This window comes from Crotalus tigris, unplaced genomic scaffold (assembly GCF_016545835.1).
Source record: "Crotalus tigris isolate CLP2741 ecotype Arizona unplaced genomic scaffold, ASM1654583v1 scf7180000017801.1383879, whole genome shotgun sequence".
Taxonomy (NCBI): Eukaryota; Metazoa; Chordata; class Lepidosauria; order Squamata; family Viperidae; genus Crotalus; species Crotalus tigris.
Window position 1 is genome coordinate 386273 of NW_024096646.1, and position 24764 is coordinate 411036.

The 24764-nt window shown below is 38.5% G+C and overlaps 1 protein-coding gene across 3 annotated transcripts in view; it reads left to right on the top strand.

Moving 5' to 3' along the window:
• The window catches only part of MDM1 (Mdm1 nuclear protein), a 40428-nt gene extending 15828 nt beyond the window's left edge, over nt 1-24600 (top strand). For 2 of the 3 annotated variants that reach the window (XM_039342690.1, XM_039342689.1), the window contains exons 8-15: nt 2173-2211; nt 2536-2711; nt 6816-7088; nt 7912-8036; nt 8430-8563; nt 10484-10730; nt 17735-17803; nt 20560-24600. In XM_039342690.1, coding sequence (XP_039198624.1) covers nt 2173-2211; nt 2536-2711; nt 6816-7088; nt 7912-8036; nt 8430-8563; nt 10484-10730; nt 17735-17803; nt 20560-20675 — 1179 coding nt within the window. In that variant the 3' untranslated portion in view covers nt 20676-24600. The remainder of the gene's footprint in view (nt 1-2172; nt 2212-2535; nt 2712-6815; nt 7089-7911; nt 8037-8429; nt 8564-10483; nt 10731-17734; nt 17804-20559) is intronic. The other variant, XM_039342691.1, reaches the window with a different exon arrangement.
• Nucleotides 24601-24764: the final 164 nt, after the last annotated feature.

Genomic DNA, 24764 nt, shown 5'->3' on the forward strand with positions numbered 1-24764 from the left:
TAAAAAAACACTACTGACTGAACGACTCTGCTCCTGTGGCTCAGGAGAGATGGAGACCATTGGACACATACTCCTTCGATGTTCCTTCTATAGAGCTATTAAAAAAAACCCATATCCTCCTCATAATTGATAGGTATCCTGGTTGTTCGGAAAGTATTTATCTCCAGTGGCTGCTTAAGGATGAGCAGGCAGTGATCATGGCGCAGGTAGCTAGATTCTGCGCAGCAGCATTGGAGATTTGCCAGAAACATAAATACTTTTAGATTTTTTAATAATCTTTTATAATTAATTTTATTACATGTTTTTATTCATCATTAGACCATACTCAATGTATTTTTATTGTCTGGTCAGTATGATTCAGTTTCTCTGGAGGTAGCTAGGTTTTATTATACTGTCAGTAAAATTAGACAGACTTTGGTCACCCATTGATTACATTATTAATTGTAATATATTGCTATGCCTTATGTGTTCTGTTCCGTTTAGTTTTGTTTTATTTGAACGTTTAATTTTGTATTGGCTCATGGCTGTAATAATAAACATTTGATTTGATTTGATTTGAGGTCTAATATTGCAAGGCAGCTCTTTTCACTCAATTTTGATTGGTAAATGTGCTTTTGTCATTTTGTTGGCTTTATTTTACTTTTTATATATCTGCATAGAGAACAAGATTGGACTCAGTGACTGAATAGGCAGTTTTGTTTTCAAATATTTCTCCATTAAAAGTTACAGAGGGTTTCCTGAATTAGTTGGAACTGAATTTCTGTAATCAAGAAGACTAAAATAGAGATTAGTTTCATGTGTTACATCTCTTTGATCTTTATTTATGTGCCCAAACTTTGGCATTCTGCTTTTGTTATTGGATAGAGAAAATAATTAGCTTTTAGAACAAACTGAACAAAACTACTGTTTTTTGCAAGTTCTCTGAATTTTTTCTCATCAACTGGTGTTGCTGGGGTTTGTATTTACTGAAAAGATGATGATTCTGAGTTTAGGATCATCCATCTAAAAAGAAGACAAGATAATAAATATTTAAACATAGAGAAAGATCTTATGTAATGCTGATCTTTTCTAACCTGTCATCCTAGAGTTAATAATTTCAGATGAACCATTTCTAAAGATCGCATGTAAAAGCTATACTCCAAAAAGGGCAGAATCAGAATTCAAGCTTTCTAGCAGGTTCTATAGCAATGTGCATTTTTGCTCATTCCCAGTATTCAAGACTTTCTAACCTTTTCAATAAATGAAAGATAATTCCCTCTCCCAACATAAATAATAATTAATCTTATTTAATTAATAATATAATGACATTTAATGTAAAAGCCATAAAATCATACAGGAAATTGATATTTCCTATATTGGAAATTAAATACTTTAATGCTATACAACTAATCTTAACACTGCTGCTATCCTGTTTTTGATGCTCTTGGGATATCTGTTGGTTTCTGTTTCTGTTACAGTACTGTACTCTTTGGAATTTTTTTAAAAATGAGAAATGTCATCACATTTTGAGGAGTAAAGGGAACCACCATCAGCAGCTTCTGAAACAGCTGTCTGAATCTTGCAAAGGATGGGGCTTATTTAATCATTAAAAAGGAAGTGCTTTATTTGTACTCCTGTGTATTGTGAAAAAGAATATGATTTGATGAAATAGTTATGTTAGGTTATAAAATAATAAAAAGGTGTGGTCTGTTGTGAAACAACCACCACTGAAGTTAATTCAAATTCCCTCACAAATCACAAAGAACTGCAGAATAAAACCCCAAACACTTCAGTTTCTCCTACCTTGGCTGAAGTCAGTATTCCCCAGGAAAGCAGTAGTAAAAATGAGATTTATGGAACAGTAACAAAGGAGTAACTGTTTATTTAATTTGGTGAAGACTGATGCTATAAAAATAACAATACACATGTAAAAAATAGAGATCAGTTGTTGCCATTCTATCAGTTCAGAAAATGTACTATGTATCATTTTACAGTTGTCAAATATTTATTCAATCTGTTCATTAAATATGTCATATTTTTAAGGAAGTTAAATTACCCTTCTGTAGTGTGAACTCTAGGAGGCAGTATAATAACATAGTTATAGCAGAATGGAAGAAATCATTTTAGTTTTTGAAGTAAATTTGTAATATTAATATAAAATTAGTAAATATTGTTTATTTTTGTATTCCTCAGGGTTCTCAAAACACTCTAAATACCATGTGGTATATGGAGGTTGGTCATGTCTAAGTTTTTCATGTTTGGAGCAATTATAAAATTTATGAATCATAAAAAAAGTATTGTTATATTAAGCATGTGCATTGTTTGATGCTTGCTAGTAATTGACTGACTAGTGATCTTTGGCTTTGCTTAAAAGGAGCATTCATTGAAAATGTATCTGTATCTTTTCCTTTGATATTTGCGCTGCAATGTTTATGCATTGTCTGTGACATGCTGTTCTGTGCTATTGGTGGCTGTTAATTAGCCATCAAAGTTGACAAAAATAGTACAAGTTAAAAAAAGAAAACACATCAATAAGTGTGAAATCTTCATATCCAGGTGAAAGAACTTCGAGAGAAAGCAGAAGCTTATAAGCAGAGGACACAAGGAACCCACTTTTCCAGAGATCATTTAAATCAAATCCTATCAGATAACAATAGACTCTGGGATTTGTCCTCTGAATCCAGTGTGGAAGAAACCATGAGCAACAATATCAGAGCGCTTGATTTAGCAGGGTAAGAAATTAGACATAGAAGAAGATCGTGTTTTAAAAATATGGTATTTTGGGCTAAAAAATTAAACAGAACTGGGCCTGGTTAATATTTAGTTAGAAAACCTTCAGACAATCCCTTTGCTGCAGGCTAGCCTGGAAAATTAAAAAAAAAAAGTAGTTTGAAAGAAAGTGATGGTATATCAATCATTTACTACATGAATATATCCATTCAGGCTACATCCAAAAACATTTTATCCACAATATGAACATGTTATTAAATATTATCTTGACTTTTGCAGATTTTTCCACAAGTATTTGATTAAGAATTTGTAAAATAGGGACGGTCCTTAAGCACTGTATTTATGTGTGCATTTATGTGTATACTATGTGTACAGAGAGATTTTAGATACGCATAAAGATTGTCAAGCAGATTGTTCTTCCTTTTCCTTTATTTAGCAGATTGCTAGCATATATTGCAAACTTACTTTGAAAATCTGGGTTCCATGTGACATGGAGACTATTTTTTATTTTCAACTCAAGCCCCTACTGTCATAGAGAGCTAATTGTATAGTTCATAGGCCCTCCTGGATTACTTTATTATTAAATTTGCAGATGAGTATACTTGAAACATAAATGTATTTAAGTTGATATAACTGCCACTAGTCATATCTTTGAGGAAGATCCTAAATATTTCTTAAAATACATAAATGATTATTAAATCTTCGATTCCCAGAATCTCTTAGCCAGTGTATGTTGACTATATGATTGTTTTTTAATTTTCTCTTCGTTTTATTGTATTAGGGTGTGTATGGGTGTGAGTGATGGAGCTGGGAACGAGAACTGGTGCCCCCTCTGCTGAGTGTGTAAATAGAAGTGGAGGGGGGGCCGGATGTACTTCCCGGCTCGATTTGAATGTGAGATGTGGCCTGCTAGGAGGGAGGGATGGTGGGAGGGAGACCTGCGGGCTGGGTGGGGAGTTTTTGGGGTGGAAGTGGGCCGGAACATCCCGGTTATCGTAGGGAGAGGTAGATATGGCGGGAGCCAAGGGGTGGGCCATCTTCGGGGAACAAGGACTCGCTGCATTAAAGCGATTACCTGTTCCGACCCCTTGGACTCTTCTCCAATACCTGGAGAGGGGGGTGTTCAGGACCCTGGCCTCAGGTTGCTGCTTCTTAATGCCAGGTCGGTTATTAATAAAGCCCCCCTCATCCGGGACTTGATACTAGATGAGGAAGCCGACCTGGCATGTATTACTGAGACCTGGCTGGGCCAAGAGGGAGGTGTTCCTCTCTCAGAGATGTGCCCAGACGGGTTTCAGATAATGCACCAACCGCGACTCCAGGGAAGGGGTGGGGGAGTGGCGATTCTTATCCGAGAATCCTTGAGACCTCGCAGGATCCCAGCCCCAGAGGTTGTTGGGTGTGAGTCCCTTCTCTTGAGGTTGGATTCAAGGGTTCAGTCGGGCTTGTTGTTGACATACCTGCCTCCCAGCTATGTGACAACAGCCCTGCCTGAGCTGCTGGAGGGGGTAGCTGGGTTGGTGGTGGAATTCCCCAGGCTTATGGTGCTGGGGGATTTCAATCTGCCGTCACTCGGCGAATCCTCTGGTGTGGCTCAGGAGTTCATGGCTTCCATGACAACCATGGACCTGACCCAGATAATTCAGGGTCCGACCCATAGGGGAGGACACACGCTTGACTTGGTATTCCTCTTGGGGCAGTGGAGACGTGATTTCGATTTAAGGGGTATAGTTACTTCTCCCTTGTCATGGTCGGATCACTTCCTATTGAGGTTAGTTTTCTCGGTCCTACTCCACCACTGCAGGGAGGCAGAACCGATTAGGTGGTTCCGTCCAAGGCGTTTAATGGACCCGGAGGGGTTCCAAATAGCGCTTGGGGGTTTTCCTGATTCCCTCCTCCACGAACCGGCTGAGTCCTTGGTCGCTGCTTGGAATAAGGCGGCATCAGGGGCGTTAGACCGGATCGCGCCTTTGCGACCTCTCCGTGATTGTGGATCCCGGAGGGCACCTTGGTTTACCGAGGAGCTACGGGAGATGAAGCGTCAGAAGAGATGTCTAGAGCGACGCTGGAGGGCTAGTAACTCCGAATCCAACCGGACACTTCTAAGAGCCTATATTAGGACTTATTTAGTGGCGATACGAGCGGCAAAATGTTCTCATTTTTCCGCACTTATTGCGTCTGCAGAATCTCGCCCCGCCGCCCTGTTTAGGGTGACCTGTTCCCTACTTAACGTTCAGGAAGCCGGGGAGCCCTTACAGGGTAGAGCGGAGGAATTTGTGCAATTCCTATCAGACAAAATCGCTCGGATTCAGACAGACCTAGACTCCGATTGGGCAGGGCCTTCTGAGATGACCGGGGCAGGTCTTAGCCCAGTTTTATGGGGTGAATTTGAGTCTGTGACCACCGAGGATGTTGACAGAGCGGTGGGAGCGATGAGCGCCTCCACTTGTTTATTGGACCCGTGTCCTTCCTGGTTGGTCTCGGCCGCCAAGGAGGTGACATGAGGCTGGCTCCAGGTGTTGATCAATGCTTCGTTGAGGGAGGGGTCTTTCCCGCAACCCTTGAAGGAAGCGGTTGTGAGGCCCCTTCTCAAGAAGCCTACCCTGGACCCGGCTGATTTAAATAACTTCCGCCCAGTCTCCAATCTCCCCTTTTTGGGGAAGGTTGTAGAGAGAGTGGTAGCGCTCCAGCTCTGATGGTCTCTGGATGAAGCCAATTACCTAGATCCTTTTGAGTCTGGCTTCAGGCCCGGCTTCAGCACAGAAACTGCTTTGGTCGCGCTGATGGATGATCTCTGGCGGGCCCGAGACAGGGGTTATTCCTCTGTCTTGGTGCTATGTGACCTCTCAGCGGCTTTTGATACCATCGATCATGGTATCCTTTTGCGACGGCTTGAAGGGGTGGGAGTGGGAGGCACCGTTTTACGGTGGTTCTCCTACCTCTCTGGCCGGTCGCAATCGGTATTGGTGGGAGGGCAGAGGTCAACCCCGAGGCCCCTTGAATGCGGTGTGCCGCAGGGGTCAGTCCTCTCCCCCCTCCTATTTAACATTTATATGAAGCCGCTGGATGAGATCATCAGACAGCACGGGGTGAGGTTTCATCAGTATGCTGATGATACCCAATTATATATCTCCTCCCTGAGCTCTCTCAGTGAAGCGGCCGATGTGATGGGCCGTTGCCTTGAAGCCGTGAGGGTCTGGATGGGGGTTAACAGACTCAGGCTCAATCCTGACAAGACCGAGTGGCTTTGGATGTTGCCTCCCAAGGACCTTGTCGACTGTCCAGTATTGACTCTTGCGGGGGAAAATATACCCCCTTCGGAGCGGGTTCGCAACTTGGGTGTCCTCCTTGATCCACAGCTGAATTTGGAACATCATTTGACGGCTGTGGCTGGGAGGACCTTTGCACAAGTTCGTCTGTTGCACCAGTTGCGACCCTACCTGGACCGGGAGGCTCTCCTTACAGTCACTCATGCCCTTGTCACCTCACGTCTGGACTACTGCAACGCACTCTACATGGGGCTACCCTTGAAAAGTATTCGGAGACTACAGTTGGTCCAGAATGCAGCCGCGCGAGTGATAGTGGGTGCTCCTCGATACACCCACATTACACCTATCCTCCGTGAGCTGCACTGGTTGCCTATTGGTCTCCGGGTCCAATTCAAGGTGTTGGTTATTACCTTTAAAGCCCTATATGGCTCAGGGCCAGGCTATTTGCGAGACCGCCTACTACCTCATAGTTCCCTTCATCCGGTTAGATCCCACAGGCTGGGCCTCCTTCAGGTCCCGTTGGCCAAGCAGTGCCATTTGGCAGGGCCGCGGAGGAGGGCTTTCTCTGTGATGGCGCCCACCTCTTGGAACCAGCTCCCCCCGGAGATTAGGACTGCTCCCACCCTGTTGGTTTTCCGTAAGCTGTTTAAGACCTGGCTTTTCCGGCAGGCCTGGGGTTTATAAAATCTGACCCCTGGATGACTGTTTGTTTTGTTATGTTTTATGTGTTTTTATTGTTAGCCGCCCAGAGTCCTCCGGGAGTGGGGCGGCTTATAAATTTTTAAAATAAATAAATAAATAAATCTTACATTTAATAAATTGTTATTCTTTATTTAGGGTTCCTGAAAACAAACTCTCTTCAGGTCCTAACATATTGGTACAACCTGCACCGTTGCAGCAAAGTAACATTGAGAATTTAGGTGCATCAGATGCTTCTACTATTCCTGTCAAGCGACGTCTAGTTTGGGATGAATTGCATGATGATGAGCAACAGGAAACTCTGTCACCTACATTAGGGGAATGCAAAGAAGAAGAAAATAAGCAAGAAATTGATGAAGTTAAAAAAGTGAAAAAAAATGACAAGGATGCCAGTATAAACAATCAGCAAAAGTAAATATTTGAAAGATTATTTTTCCTGTTTGGAGTTATGGGGTATTTACTTCTATGCCCTGTTAGCTAAGGCAATGTTAATTTCACCATTAATGGGGAGCTCTGATGCATTGACGTAAATAAGATTAGATTTTTATGCCAAATAATTTGAGCTAGAATTTGGGTATACAAATTCTAATAGGTAATATACCTTAAGCAAATATTCAAACAGCATACTCATGTCAGTTCTAATTCTTTGCAAGGCTTGGTAAAGCATAGTTTTCTGGCTTGAATAAGGCTATAAATAATTACTTACCAAAATTAAAGATATTCAGTGATTTAATCCAATGTTTTTTTAAAATAACATTTGTATAAACATATGAAGAAAAACTGCATAATCATTTCATAGATATTTATTGAGAGGTTTTTATTTGAAATTATGTCTGGAATGATATTTAATAAGCATTTCTGGGACAGTAAAGTAACTGTAAAATGATTGAATTTGTATTCTTCAAATGTAACAAAGGAGAAAGTGCAATTTAGAAAATGATAAGACCAATGATTGAAAATTGATCTGTAATTATTTTGATTAAATTACAAAAATTTACTCAAGATTTTATAACAAAATCCCAAATAATCTTCAAAAACAATTATAATTTCAAAAAAAGAAACAGAACCCAGAGACTGGAGATAATAACTTGGAAGCTCTTTTGTGATACCTTGTTTGTGACTCAAATAATTCATAACTTAGAACCCCTAATGCAGACTAGGACTTTAAATAATTGTTCATTGGATAATCATATTTTGTCACATTTCTTACTTATTTTGCCATGGAAAATATAAGTTCTTCAGAAGACAGGGGAGATTCTTCAGAATCTTTAAGAGCATGTGGTAGGCTTCCAACTCCACAACTTAGAGCACTTGGTGGAATCCAAAGAACACATCATGATTTGAAAACCCCAGTTACAGGTAAAAGCCTGATAGTTTTCATTTAACTTCCTAAAATATGATTTAACATGCATCCTAAGAATTCATTTTATGTTAATTTTAATAATTGTGTCGATGAATTGATTAAAGCCAATCTAGCTCAGTAGTCTGTTCCAATGTGAATGTAGAAAATAAGGAAGTTGATCATCAAGGCCATCTTCCTTATTCTCAGCAGTGACTACCTAGCTGCCCTTGGGAAGTCTACAAACATAATATGAATTTAGTAGCTTCCCCTTTGTATTTCTATACATCTACAATATATGCAGGTGGTATAGTCTCTTAGATATTGGAGATAATATACAATATAGCCACAATTAGTAACCATATCCTGTGATACATTTAGCATTAAGGAGAAGTTGTTCATTTTTATTTTAGGCGGTGCTGTTTTAATATCTCCTCAGAAAGGAAAGCATTCATCCTCACTGCAAATAGAAAAGGAATCTTCAGAAAAGCAGTCTTTGGCAAATAGTCAAGTTTCAAGAGAACAAGTAAAAGGAAAAACTAACAGGGTAAGGTAACATTGGTGTAAGAAATATTTGTAATGTCCATTTCTGCTTCCTATAAAATATATAATTACAAAGAAAATTATAATTTTGTCAAATAAGAAACTGTAAATTAGTACAGGTAGCTTTTGACTTTAACTTATGACCACAATTGGTTGTAAGTCTTTATGACTGTTAAGTTGAAGCACCCATGTGACTGAACCTGATTTTACCACAGTTTTTATGGCAGTCATTAAGTGAATCACTCAGTCATAAGTGGGCAGGTTTTTTTCACTGAAACTGGCAAAAAACATAGCAAATTGCAGTTTTGTGACTGGGATGTTGCAACCAGTCATAAATGTGAACTGGTTGCCAAGTGCCTAAAGTGCAGTTGTGACTGCTGTAGGAATAGTGCAACATTTTTCAATAGCCGGAAGTGCTTTATGGACTGTACAGCACTCTTTCCAAGGCCATCATAACTCCAAACTATTATTAAATGACCAGTTGTAAGTCGAGGATTATGTGTAGCACTGGAGAAATTACATATGGCTATAATGAAATCTGTAACAGTTTATTTCCTGTTTTAAATTTGACTTAATTGATTAGAATTTGTGGTTTGCAGGAGAATGTTAGGAAATAATGTGTATATTTACTCTAACACCCTTTATCATAAGTCTCATTTTTTTTTAATCTTGGCAGATCATTCTTGCTTCCCTCAGACTTTTGTATTAATTTATATTTTGACCTTTGTTCTTCAATATCTCACCTTTCATTTTAACAATGTCACTGAGTCTGTGCTACTGTGACCTTCTAAATCTTATCCTGTCTGTTAATCTATTCTTCTTCCACATATTGGTTGTGTAGTTTGATAGATATTTACTTTCTCTTTATGACCAAACTGCCTAAACAAACATTTTGTACCTCTGATACAGGAATATATAACAATACTATCAATAGACATATCCAACTGTTACTTCAGTATAACAAAATGGGCAGCACCATAAAAAGCACAGATGATTTTGTTTCTTGTTATATTTATTCTTTGCAATAGACACACTTTTTAACTATGTTTCCAAATCTTTCCATTTATCACTTTTCCCATTCTTTTAATTTGGTAAATATTTTTCCAACTTGCATAAACTGATCTACTGCTATGGTTTTATCATTTAGGTATATCTTGCACTCCATTTTCTGAATTAATTATCTTGATACATTACTTTTCAAATGTAAGCTTACTTGTACAGTGCAACATACTGTATAAATTATTTAGGTTTTCAATTAACAATATGGCATCATCTCTATAGAAAACTATCATGGGGCTAATAACTACATATTCATAATATATATATATTTATTTACTATATAAATTATAGCACACAACTACTTGCAGGATTTTTGAAATCTCTACATAAGAAAGCAGTTGCTGTGAGGCACTTTATAGTAAATAAATAACAAAGGTTATTAACAATTTTCCAGATTCACAATGTCTTTATTTCAAATTTGGAAGTAATTTATTTCAACCTTACCAGAAGTGTTCTAATGCTGTTTTTATGATTTAAGGTTTCAAACTCAAAATATTGAGCACAAAATGTTGTCTCAAAGCTTAAAAACCTTTTGCTAAAGTTGGGATAGATATTTCAAATTCAAAACAGATCATTTTGAATTTGAAATGGAGTATTTTAGCTTCAGACATTTCACATTTGGGATGGGGTATTTCAAGTTTGAAACACTTAGAATTCAAAATGTTTTGCACATCTCTTTGAGTTAATGTAAGACATACAAAACAGAAGCATGGCTGATTGCTTTCATTTAATGACTTTAAACTATTTTCACATTTTAAAATACCAATTATTACTATGGCCTTTGGGGTTTTTTTGTTAACAACATTAGGAATCTTAGCAAATAGCAGAATTATTTATAATGGGAATATTTGTTTTGACATTTTAGGGTGAAGAAAAAACTGTGACTAATTCCCCAGCTGCAGGGCTGAAAACTTTGGACCCTTTGCCTCTACGAACAGATCAGTGTTCCAATCAAGATATTTCTGGTACAAGAAACTGTGCAACATTAATGCACTCAGAGCAGATGCCTACAGTTTTTGAAACAAAGCTGGTTAAGGGTTCTGATGTACCCTATTGGAGACGGTTGTGCCGCATTCAAGGAAGTCTCCGGGATCCAGAGTTTCAGCATAATGGTTGGTTTGCATCATAAATCTTTATCTTTGTTTAGATTGACACATCTATTTGAAATAACTTTAGTATTTTGTTGCAATAACAATAACAAATCCCCTTTATGGATTATTGCCTTGTCGTGGCGAAGGGGCTTGCGTAACTCAATGAAGCTATAAGCTATGCCGTGCAGGGCCACCCAAGACGGACAGGTTATAGCAGAGAGTTCTGACAAAATGTGATCCACTGGAGAAGGAAATGGCAAACCACTCCAGTATCTTTGCCATGAAAACCCCATGGACAGTACTAAAAGGAAAAAAGATATGACGCTGGAAGATGAGCCCCTCAGGTCGGAAGGTGTCCAATATGCTACTGGGGAAGAGCAGAGGGCTAGTACTAGTAGCGCCAGAAAGAATGAAGCGACTGGGCCAAAGCCGAAAGGACGCTCAGCTGTGGATATATCTGGTGGTGAAAGGAAAGTCCAATGCTGTAAAGATTTTTTCTCCATAGGAACCTGGAATGTAAGATCCATGAATCAAGGCAAGCTAGACGTAGTCAAAAAAGAGATGACAAGACTGAACATCGACATCTTAGGAATCAGCGAACTAAAATGGACAGGAATGGGTGAATTTAACTCAGATGACCATCAGGTATACTACTGTGGGCAAGAATCCCTCAGAAGAAATGGAGTAGCCTTCATAGTCAATAAAAGAATAGGAAAAGCAATACTGGGATACAATCCCCAAAATGACAGAATGATCTCAATTCGAATCCAAGGCAAACCATTCAATATCACAATAGTCCAAATCTATGCCCCAACCACTGGTGCTGAAGAGGATGAAATTGACCGGTTCTATGAAGCCCTACAGCACCTTATAGAATTAACACCAAAAAATGATGTCCTTATCATCATGGGGGATTGGAATGCTAAGGTAGGAAGCCAAAAGATAACCGGAATAACAGGCAAGTTTGGCCTTGGAGTACAAAATGAAGCAGGGCACAGGCTAATAGAATTTTGTCAAGAGAATACGATGGTCATAACAAACACTCTTTTCCAACAACCCAAGAGACGGCTCTACACATGGACATCACCAGACGGTCAACATAGAAATCAGATTGACTATGTGCTCTGCAGCCAAAGATGGAGAAGCTCTATACAGTCAGTAAAAACAAGACCAGGAGCTGACTGTGGCTCAGATCATGAGCTTCTCGTTGCAAAATTTAGGCTTAAATTGAAAAAAGTAGGGAAAAGCACTAGGCCACTCAGGTATGAACTAAATCATATTCCTGATGAATATACAGTAGAGGTGACAAATAGATTTAAGGAACTGGATCTGATAGACAGAGTGCCTGAAGAACTATGGATGGAAGTTCGCAACATTGTATAAGAGGTAGCAACTAAAACCATCCCAAAGAAAAAGAAATGCAAGAAAGCAAAATGGCTGTCTGAGGAAGCTTTGCAAATAGCTGAGGAAAGAAGGGAAGCGAAAGGCAAAGGAGAAAGAGAAAGATACACCCAATTGAATACAGAATTCCAGAGAATAGCTAGAAGAGATAAGAATACCTTCTTAAATGAACAGTGCAAAGAAATAGAAGAAAACAACAGAATAGGGAGGACCAGAGATCTCTTCAAGAAAATTGGAGATATGAAGGGAACGTTTCATGCAAAGATGGGCATGATAAAGGACCAAAATGGCAGAGACCTAACAGAGGCAGAAGAGATTAAGAAGAGATGGCAAAACTACACAGAAGAACTATACAAGAATGAGCTTAACATCCCAGATAACCACAATGAGATGGTCACTGACCTCGAACCAGACATCCTAGAATGTGAAGTGAAATGGGCCTTAGAAAATCTGAGCAACAACAAAGCTAGTGGAGGTGACAGTATTCCAGCTGAGCTATTCAAAATCTTAAAAGACGATGCAGTAAAAGTGCTACACTCAATTTGCCAGCAAATTTGGAAAACTCAACAGTGGCCACAGGATTGGAAAAGGTCAGTTTACATTCCAATTCCAAAGAAAGGCAATGCCAAAGAATGTTCAAACTATCGCACCATTGCACTCATTTCACATGCTAGTAAAGTTATGCTTAAAATCCTACAAGCTAGACTCCAGCAGTATGTGGATCGAGAACTACCAGAAGTACAGGCAGGATTTCGAAGAGGCAGAGGAACTAGAGATCAAATTGCCAACATACGCTGGATCATGGAGAAAGCTAGGGAGTTCCAGAAAAACATCTACTTCTGCTTCATTGACTATGCAAAAGCCTTTGATTGTGTGGATCACAACAAATTGTGGCAAGTTCTTAAAGAGATGGGAGTACCAGACCATCTCATTTGTCTCCTGAGAAACCTATATGCGGGTCAAGAAGCAACAGTGAGAACCGAACACGGAACCACTGATTGGTTCAAAATTGGAAAAGGAGTCCGGCAAGGCTGTATACTGTCGCCCTGCCTATTTAACTTATATGCAGAGCACATCATGAGAAAGGCAGGGCTAGATGAATCAAAAGTTGGAATTAAGATTGCCGGGAGAAATATCAACAACCTAAGATATGCAGATGATACCACTCTAATGGCAGAAAGTGAAGAGGAACTAAAGAGCCTCTTGATGCGGGTGAAGAAGGAGAGTGCAAAAGTTGGCTTGAAACTCAACATTAAGAAAACCAAAATCATGGCATCCGGCCCTCTCAATTCCTGGCAAATAGATGGGGAAGAAATGGAGGTAGTGACAGATTTTATTTTTCTGGGCTCCAAGATCACCTCAGATGGGGACTGCAGCCAAGAAATTAAAAGACGCTTGCTCCTGGGGAGGAAAGCTATGGCAAATCTAGACAGCATTCTAAAAAGCAGAGACATCACCCTGCCAACAAAAATGCGTATAGTCCAGGCCATGGTTTTCCCAGTTGCAATGTATGGCTGTGAAAGTTGGACCATAAGAAAGGCTGAGCGCAAAAGAATTGAGGCCTTTGAACTATGGTGCTGGAGAAGACTCCTGCGAGTCCCTTGGACTGCAAGGCGTTCAAACCGGTCAGTCCTAGAAGAGATCAACCCCGACTGCTCTTTAGAAGGCCAGATCCTGAAGTTGAAACTCAAGTACTTTGGCCACCTAATGAGAAGGAAGGATCACTGGAGAAGAGCCTAATGCTGGGAAAGATTGAGGGCAATAGAAGAAGGGGACGACAGAGAATGAGATGGCTGGATGGAGTCACTGAAGCAGTAGGTGTGAATTTAAATGGACTCCAGAAGATGGTAGAGGACAGGAAGACCTGGAGGAACATTGTCCATGGGGTCGCGACGGGTCGGACACGACTTCGCAATTAACAACAACAACAACAATAACAAATACTCAGATTGCAATACATTGAAATATAGGTTAGTATCCAACAGGACTTGATAGTGTGATTATCCTTTGAAGAATAACGATCAGAAGAAGAATATAACTTACTTAGACAGAAAGTTACTGTTGGTTTTATATTGAGATAAACGCTACTTTCAGCTATTTCTTCAGTCCAGTGTCTTCCAGTTGTGCTGAACTTTCATAAACTTTAGAGCAACTTGTTACAGTCAGGTTTAAGAAATATGTGGCATATCAGGGTGTGATCCAAACTGTTTTGAAGTAATTTCATAACTGTCCTCTACTGAGCAGCTGGCAATGTTTCCTTTAAACAACCTATTCTGAAAATATACTGTACATTATTCTCACCTCCCTATATAGCGATAGCACTTAGACTTATATACCGCTTCACAGTGCTTTACAGCCCTCTCTAAGCAGTTCACAGAGTCAGCATATTGCCCCCAACAATCTGGGTCCTCATTTTTACCGACCTTGGAAGGATGGAAGGCTGAGTCAACCTTGAGGCAGTGAGACTTGAACTGCCAAACTGCTGGCAGCTGGCAGTCAGCAGAGGCAGCCTGCAGTACTGCATTCTTACCACTGCACCACCATGGCTCTTACATGCTATTTTATATATATATATGTATCTATGTATGTATGTATGTATGTATGTATGTATGTATATATATGTATGTATATATGTATGTATGTATGTATGTGTGTGTATATATATATATATATGTATGTAGATCTTTGGTTATTCGGGTTTTCTCCCATGTAAAATTGGAAGTGTCTTGGCGACGTTTCAACGAAGTCTCATTCGTCATCTTCAGGCTGGTGCTTTCGGCTTCGTGCTTCTAGGAGCAATGTGTGGTTGTAGCTGTTTCCTCCTTTTAACTGCCAGTGTGGGTATGAACTGATTGGATGAGAGCTTGGCTGTGTTCTGATTGGATGGAGGTGTGTTCTGATTGGTTAGGAGTTTGGCTGTGCTCTGATTGGCTGGGGGGTTGGCTGTGCTCTGATTGGCTGGGGGGTTGGCTGTGCTCTGATTGGCTGGGGGAGTGTTCTGTTTGGGTGGGGGCTTTGTTGTGCTCAGGTTAGTCTGAATTGCCGGGGGGTTTAAAATTGTGAGCTGCATTGCTAATTTTTGGGTTCGTGGTCGTGCCTCATCTTCATGGTGGGTGTCAGTTTGCTTCATGTATGGATTGTAGGGGTTTAAAGTGGCTAATGATGCAGCTGTGGTCTGGCTTCTGGTTTGTGGTCGTGCCTCATCATCGGTGTGGCTTTGGGTTTGCTTTTTGCGTGGATGTGTGGTGGTGACATCCTGTGTGGTTTTTGTGAGTGTGGGTCTGGTATCATTTTTTGTGTTAGGGAGTCGTTTGTCAATCAGGGCGGGTTTCCAAATGGTTGGTAGGCGGGAGGTATCATCTCGTTTGTTCATGCTGTGTGGGCGTTTTTCTATCTCGATGGCTTCTCTTATTATTCTGTTATTAAAATGTTCAGTTTGGGCGATAGTTCTGGTCTTTTTAAAGTCAATTTCATGTCCTGTGATTTTTAGGTGTTGGACCAGGGAAGATGTTGGTTCCTCTTTTTTGACTGAGTTCTTATGTTCTTCAATGCGTGCACTTATTCTTCTGTTGGTTTGTCCGATGTATGTGGTGAGACAAGTGGTGCATGGGATTTCGTATACTCCTTGATTTTCTAATTCAATTTTTTAATAACAGAATAATCAGAGAAGCCATCGAGATAGAAAAACGCCAAAAACAAATATAACCCCCCCCAAACACATCTTAGATCTGACCAACCACTGCCTATCCAACACATACTTCATCTATAATGGACAAAAATACAAACAAACAGAAGGAGCACCCATGGGATCACCCCTCTCACCTGTCATTGCAAACAACCTCTACATGGAACACTTTGAAACCCAAGCTCTAGAAAAATCGGATCACAAACCCAAACTCTGGCTCAGATACGTAGACGACACCTTCATAATCTGGCCACATGGGAAAGAAAAACTGGACAACTTCCTCACACACCTCAACAGCCTACACCCCAAAATACAGTTCACCATGGAAACAGAAGCTAACAACCAACTTCCCTTCCTGGATGTCTTAGTCTACAAGAAATCCAATGGCTCCCTAGGACACACCATCTACCAGAAGAAAACACACACAAACCGCTATCTGCACGCTCTCTCACACCACCACCCAGCACAGATCAACTCTGTAGCCAAGACACTCATCTCCAGAACAAAACGCTTAGCTGACGAACAACACCTAAAAACCGAACTACACACTCTCACCAATGTACTAACATCCAATGGATTCCAAAGAAATAAGATTACAAACCTAATCCAAAAAGAAACCCCCACTAAAATCCAAGACAAAGAACAAGAAAACGGCAAAGCCCTCCTCCCATACATAAAAGGCACCACAGACAGAATCAGTAAGATCCTCCATAAACACAACATCAAAACAGCATTCTGCACAAACAGAAAAATATCCACCATCCTTAGAAACCCCAAAGATAAAATTGACTTAGAAAATTAAGGAGTATATGAAATCCCACGCACTGCTTGTCCCAACACATACATCGGACCAACCAACAGAAGAATAAGTGCACGCATTGAAGAACATAAGAACTCAGTCAAAAAAGAGGAACCAACATCTTCCCTGGTCCAACACCTCAAAGCCACAGGACATGAAATTGACTTTAAAAATACCAGAACCATTGCCAAAAGTGAACATTTTAATAACAGAATAATCAGAGAAGCCATCGAGATAGAAAAACGCCCACACAGCATGAACAAGCGAGATGATACCTCCCGCCTACCAGCCATTTGGAAACCCGCCTTTATTGACAAACGACTCCCTAACACAAAAAATGATACCAGACCCACACTCACAAAAACCACACAGGATGTCACCACCACACATCCACGCAAAAAACAAACCCAAAGCCACACCGATGATGAGGCACGACCACAAACCAGAAGCCAGACCACAGCTGCATCATTAGCCACTTTAAACCCCTCCAATCCATACATGAAGCAAACTGACACCCTCCATGAAGATGAGGCACGACCACGAACGCGAAGCCAAAAAATAGCAAGGCAGCCCAAAATCTTAAACCCCCCTGCAACTCAGACTAACCTGAGCACAACCAAACAGAACCCTCCTCCAGCCAATCAGAGCACAGCCAACCCCCCCAGCCAATCAGAGCACAGCCAACCCCCTAGCCAATCAGAGCACAGCCACGCCCCTAACCAATAAGAACACACCTCCACCGAATCAGAACACAGCCAAGCTCCCACCCAATCAGTTCATACCCTACTGGCAGTTAAAAGGAAGAAACAGCTAAGACCACACATTGCTCCTCGAAGCACGAAGCTGAAAGCACCAGCCTGAAGATGACAAATGGGACTTTGTCGAAACGTCGCCAAAACACTTCCAATTTTACGCGGGAGAAAACCCGAACAACCAAAGACCTATATATATATATATATATATATATATATATATATATATATATATATATATATATATATATAAAACGTGGGATCAAAATTAGCTATACAAAAGCACATTCTCATTTTTCTTTAGATAACATTCTAATTTAATTTTCTTTTACAAAATAAAGTATTTCTGAATTGATAAAATGCAGTAAATGTATACTTTTCCTAATAGGAAACATTGCAAGCCCCAAAAGGAGCTGGTTACAATTACCCCTTCAGGAAAGAAACTATCATGATGAAGGTTGGTTAATATATTTTAGCTATCGTTATATAGCAAATAAAACATAGTAATAATTATATAAATAATAATAACATATAGTAATAAAACATATAGTAATAAACATATAGTAATAAACATATAGTAAAAATTACACACCTAAATAAGTACTGCTTCGTTACTAATGTTAATAGAAATTTTTTATATAGCAAGGTTTATGTCTTTTGGATATAACTTAAAATGGAAAGTTTTCATTTGAAAGCTTATTCAAATTTGTGAGGATTATTAACTTTCATAGATATTTTAATGCTGTGATAAAAAACATGGATGTAGTTGCCTGTCCGGTTTATCTTCTAACAAAGCTTATGGAGCACATTTGGAATCAAAATGTATTCTTTAAAATAAAAAAAACATGCTAGCTGATGATACTTTATTTTATAGCATTCCAACTTCCAGTTTTCTTTAACATGAAATAATTTTAATAAATATGAAAAGGTAGAATATGGTACTTGATAATAATAAATGTCTATTGGCACACTGGCACTCCCAAACAGCACATACAGGATTTCAGTTACAGACCAGCTGCCAGGAGCTTGGCATTAATTTTAACTGACAGCCTGCAAACTATTATGGCTAGTTTAATAGGCTTGACTTGTCCTTGCATCAGCAATTATGGAGCAAGTGAGCGCAAGGCCTTCTAAACTGATTCTAGCACTGTAGTGACTTAAGTGATTATGCTAATGACCATACAAAGACTGAAATAAGAAAAAATAAAAATAGTAGAATGCAAATCAGCCAAGGTCCTATTGGATCTTTTTAAAGATAAAGATGGCATCAATGAGAAAATGATAGCACACTGATAACTTCCAAACTGTGCAACAAAGAACATATAATGTTGGTGCAGAAACTATCCTGCTGCAGTTAAAAGCCTTCAAAAACTATTTTAAAAGTACCTTTTTACCATATGCTCTTTTCGATGGGTAAGATTGCTGACATGCCTCATTGGCAAGATTAGCCTTTTTTGGAAATAGAGCAATAAAAGTGGGTGGTAGTGAGTTTAAAAATATTCATGAGATGATAAAATTAGTTTATACAGATTTGGCACAATTTTTGTACCTGGAACTATTGGAGGGCTAGAAAATTGTGTCATGTTAACCACTAAAGAGGAAATACAGTATTTGAAATGTAATTTTCTTTGTAACTTGACATTTTTATGCACAGTCATAACTTGCAGAAAAATAAAATCAATATTTGCTGTTTTTTGCACTGCAAAACATTACTTTACCTCAGAGGGCAAATTGTTATGCAATACTCTAAATGAGAAAAGGGAAAATTTGACAATACTTTGCCTGGATCTGATCCATGCATCTGCATACACAAAATTTCTATGTTGAAAAAAGAAATAGAAAAAGAGACAGATCTTCTGCAACTTCATACTTCCTAACAACTGAGACTAGAAAGCATGGGGCTTGTTCAAATTGCTTAGCAAAGCTACTGAAAATATTTAAACATTTCAAAATTATCAGATCTTTACCTATGCCTTGCCATTTTCCTAATTTTTGTGCGATGATATTTGTTCAACCATTACAGATAGTACTTGGGTGAAAATGGCAATTGGGACTGGGATTGCTATTGCTAAGCAATGTTGTCATAAAGTATGACACCATCAGATGACTACATTATTTAGCAATAAAACTCCTGGCAGTTTTAGTTGCTCTCATATGCCCAAAATGTGTCGGTCATTAAACAGGAGGCTGCAGGAGTCTCAGGCAAGGAGTGTGAAAAGTGCCACAGGGAGGCAGTGCTAAGGGAGGCCAGATGCAGGCCGTGAGCGCAGGTCAATGGAAGTATAAGGAAGCCAGGTGAAGGAGGCGGTAGTGCTGCATGAGCACAGGGAGGCCAAGGGAGACTGACTGGTGTGACTTGCCATCTTCCCTGCCAGCTTCCCATTGTGATGATCATGGGGCACAATAAATATCTTAAGTGTGGTCAGTTACCAAATGCCTGAATTGTGACCATGTGACTGCAGAAGTGGTAGAGCATCTAGAACTTCCAAGTACCACTCATTCAGTGCTGTTGCAACTTAGAATGGTCACTGAATGAATGGTCAGTAAGTAGGGACTACTGGTATAACTTTGCTAAACAGAAAAGCAAAGATAACGAAATAATCAAGAATCCTTAGCAGTAGGAGTTTCAAAAATTGAATATCATAGAAATCAGGTTCTGTTAAATACACACATTTATTTTGCATAGTCCTCATGGGGAATCTTTGCTTATAATATATGTTTGCCTATGGTGATTACTAAGTTTTACTGTATATGCCATATACGATCTGTCTTCATTTGACCATTGTAATTCACCTAAATTGATTCTATGTCAGTGTAGATCTGTGTTCAGAACTCCTAGAATGTATGAGATTGTTCACCAGGAGTCCCTTATGTATACTTGCAGCTAGATGCAGTTTTCACAAACCCTTTTATTTTGTTTTGACTATGTCAAATCATTAGTAAAGTATTTCTGATTGTTCTTCAATACTGTTTTATTTAAATTATTTCCATCTGTTATTTTTACTTCTCAAATATTCTCCAAAACAAAACATTGAAGTGTTATTAAATGGGCCATTTTGTCCTCCCATGATAAACCATGCAGTGTAGTGTATGCTAGATGGAGATCTCTTTCTTATTTTAGATAATATTTATTTCACTCATGTTTTTCTCTTATGTTTTGGGTATATTTCGTACTAACAGCAATTTTCATATTCTTTTTCTTTGTACTTACAGATGATGTTGACCGACTGTCCCAGTTGTCTGCTCGATCTGCTGCTTCTGGTTCTCTTGCATCTCAGGTTCTAGAACGAGCTCAAAGAAGAAAAGAAAATTTCTGGGGCAAGATGTGATTGAATTTTGCTATGCTTATAATTTGTTTTATAGTAGGGTATTTTAACTTTTGCGAGAAAAAAATAGTTAAATAATGTTTTTTTTAATCAATAAGGGGAAAGGATCTGATGTAAAAATGCTGGATATTCAAATACTCCTTTTGATTTGGCTTAATACTCAAGTACTTGATTTGAAATATTAACTTATCCAAAATCTGTATTCTACCTCACTCTAAAAAAAACATTACAAATAGACTATATCATAAGCTATTTTTATTTGATGAATTCCAAAGGACTCCTTATCATCTTTAAAAAGCAATGAAATGGTGCCATATTATAAGGTTCAAGAAGTCCTTGATATTGTAACAGAAATGCAACCTTAAAAATAGCCAATGAAAAAGTTAAGTGGAAGTAAAAAAAAAAATGGAATAAGAATAAACTATCTGCTACCTTTATGGCTTACATAGCAGCTAAGGATTATTTGTGTTATTCTAAAGATTTTGTGTTATTCTAAAGATTTTTTTTTATAAACCATCATTCAGTACATTTATATACAAGTTTTAGTTGGATTCTTTATTATTAATCCCTGTGTTCCAGCATGGACAATCACTTTACTGGCTTTTGTTTTTGATAGATCAAATACAGTTTTATTATTCTACAAAACTAAACTAACTTTCCCCAATTGGATGATCTTTCAGAATTAGTATTCCTATACTTCCCAGCCATTAGGACCAATAGCCATGTTGCTGGGAATTCTGGGAATTATAGTTCAAAAAATTTTGGAAGAAACCAAGTTGGGGAATTTTTTTAAAGCAGTTTTTATTATGAAATTATCATGAATAATATAGTCACAAATATTACTGTCATAATCAATTTTCAAATAATTACTTTGGCATTTCAGTATTGCCCACCTTTTTCCTTTACCTCAATATTTATATCATGATGGCCAGCTTAAAACTAAAGTCTATTGCATTTCAGATTGTAATATTAACATGACTGGTATAATAAAGCACACAAGCATGTATTACTCTTGTGTGATAGTTCAACATTTCAGAGCAAATGTGTTCTTGGCAATCCTCTTTGTTGTGTTTAAATCATAATATAGCCTTAGGTTTTGTACATGAGAATCCTTAGCCAAACTAAGAGCAATTTTTTTTTTAAATATTATGTTTAGGAACTACTAATTCTTCCCCAAACTCCATGGTAATTTGAAAAAGCTGAATTAGGGATGTGGTTCCCTAGCTATTGGACACCAAGTTTCATAATTTATAATCAACATTACTAGTGGTAAGAGAAATTTGAATCTAGTCCAGCAAGATCTAGAAGCAATATATTGTTGGTCCCTAAAGTATACTTTAGTAATTCAGAAATGTGATTATTGCATTATTGTAAAACATAGTTTTAAATTAGAATAAAATTTATAGTAAATATGCAGGATATAATTAGTTCTTTTCATATATTACTATTATTGCGTTTAAACATTAAAAAGATAAGATTTGTGCAAAAAACCTTGACTTTTCTGTAATATTTTAAAGTTGGTTAGATTTGTATATTGGGAAATCAAGTTGTACATGCTTTAAAAATTGAGTAATATTTTGAATACAACAAATTCTTAATTATAAATGTTCATATCTATGCCATATTTTCATGTTTCACTTGCAGTATTGTTTCAACATAAATTTCAGTTAATTCAAAATTTTGCTTTATTTTAAAATATGTATTCATATTGTACTAATACATTTAAATTGTCAGGAAATGTATTGAAACATTTGGAGAAACAGAAAATCTTGGTGTCTTCATTTGTATATCTATCCAGAAATTAAGTATAGATCAGATCATTTCATTTTCAACTCTACAAAAATCGATTTTATGAGATAGTTTTAGTTGAGAAAGAAACATTAAATATATGAACATTAATTTAACAAAATGAAATAATGATTGAAAAATTACTGCTGAACCATTCGGTCTGATTTACCTGAAAATGATCCCAACTGATTCATTAATGTAACAAATTGATTATCTTTGCAAATTTTTGTCTTTCACTTTGGGACCGAAACAAAGCAATTACTTTGAATACAATAGATGAGGGTTTTGATTATTTAATTCTGTCTGCCAAGCAGAATGAGTACACCATTTTCTTAGCAAGTTGTTCCTGGAAATATTTGTATATTCAGATTTCTGGCACTCCTGCTTGTAGTTAACCTCTCTAATTTGAATGTATATATTACAATCCAGAAATACGGTTATGATACAGTTTCTGCATTGTAGCATTCATAATCTCTCCATCTTCTGGAAAGATTAGAAGCATAACTGAAGATATTTTAGATTTATAAAGAAATAAGATAGGCAACAGTCTGTCTCACATTAATAACTGTGTAAAGCAGAGGTCCCCAACCTTTTGGACACCAGGGACCGGTTATGTGGAGAGAGGTTTATCCACAGACCAGAAGGGGTATGGTTTTGTGTGCTGGCTGCATCCTGCGTATAGGGCTTTCCTTGTTTGTGCAGACTGGTTTCTGGCATGCCACGGACCGGTATTGCTCCACGGACCGGGGGTTGGGGACCCCTGGTGTAAAGCGTACATGGCTAGAGTTACCTGAATAGAATAATTAAAGTTGTGAGATAGCTAGTATCTGGTACTTTGATCAATATTTTAATCAAAAGATTATAGCTCAAAAGTTTTGAACCACATTTGATATTTCTACTAAACCAAAGAGTGAAGAAATGTATTCACTTCTATCAGTTTTTAGACAGCCCTATATCTAGAATGCTTTTCTTGGTACCTGCCAAGTTCTTTCCTCTCTAGTGCTTTGGTTGGAAATACATTCTAGAAAAGGCAAACTGTTTTGATAGAAGTATCATGTCTGGGTACTAGTAGGAACACCCTTATGAATTTTGTCTTCTGGTATATGGGTGTCTTGTAAATTACCATATGCATCAAGACATCATAACTAATCAATAAACAGTATGTATGTGAATGTTCTACTGAAATGTACCCACTAGACCAAAATGTCCATGCAATTTTCCCTAAATGATTTTAGGATGCAGTTTTAAACCTTTTAATAAATCACTGCTTAATAGACACCACTTTAAAACTGATAATAAAGAAACATTCATTCACCTAAGTAAGTCATCAATGGAATATTGTCATAACTTTCTTTGATGGTAAAAACCTGAAATGAATTGTTTATACCTAGGTCACTGCAGTTATAGCAGGGATCCTCACCACTTTGCGTTGAGAAATAAAAAATATTCTCCAAAAATGTAGGGGAACATATGGGAAGAAAACTCAAAGCACCTCATCTGTTTTGCATCATTGCCCTATTTACTGCAGATGTCAGAATCTAATTATATTTCATTTCTAGCTACTTACTCTGAAAAAAACCCCCATTTCTTACTCTCTGGATTCTGTCATACTACAAAAGGGGAGGAGGAAGCAAGGGGGTTTTATGACTCTCACTTCCTTCATTTAAACTACAAAGGACTGGATATTGATTCTCATCAAGAGGACTGACCATAACAATATGGCCATTGCCTTTCATCTACTCTCTCTCTCTGAAGTCTCCCTTTTGCCGGCAGTGAGGGAAAAGGGGTGGAACAATGTAACGCCTGGAATCTGGAAAAAGAGAGGATGAGTGATCGTCGCCCGGAAGGACTGTGGGGTGGGGACTGCTTGGGAATACTTAAAACATTGAATGGTAGGGGTTGATCCCTCCGATCCTGTCTAGAACGCCTGCAATCATTTTCTCTTAATAAAGATTCCTGTTGGAAGAGATATTCCAAGAGTTATGTCTTCTTAAGATGTAAAGTGAGGTGGGTCCTTACAGCAAGTTTATATCCCCTCCAATCATTGTGCAGCATTCAGCTACCATTCCTGATCATTTCATTCATTGAAGTTGGGTTCACGGGTTCAGTTGGGCTTGCTGCTGATGTACCTACCTCCCAGCTGCATTGCAACAGCCCTGCCTGCGTTGCTGGAGTCAGTAGCCGGGTTGGCGGTGGAGTTCCCCAGACTTATAGTACTGGGGGACTTTAACCTATCATCACTTGGCGATCGCTCAGAGGCGGCACAGGAGTTCATGGCTTCCATGGCAACCATGGACCTGACCC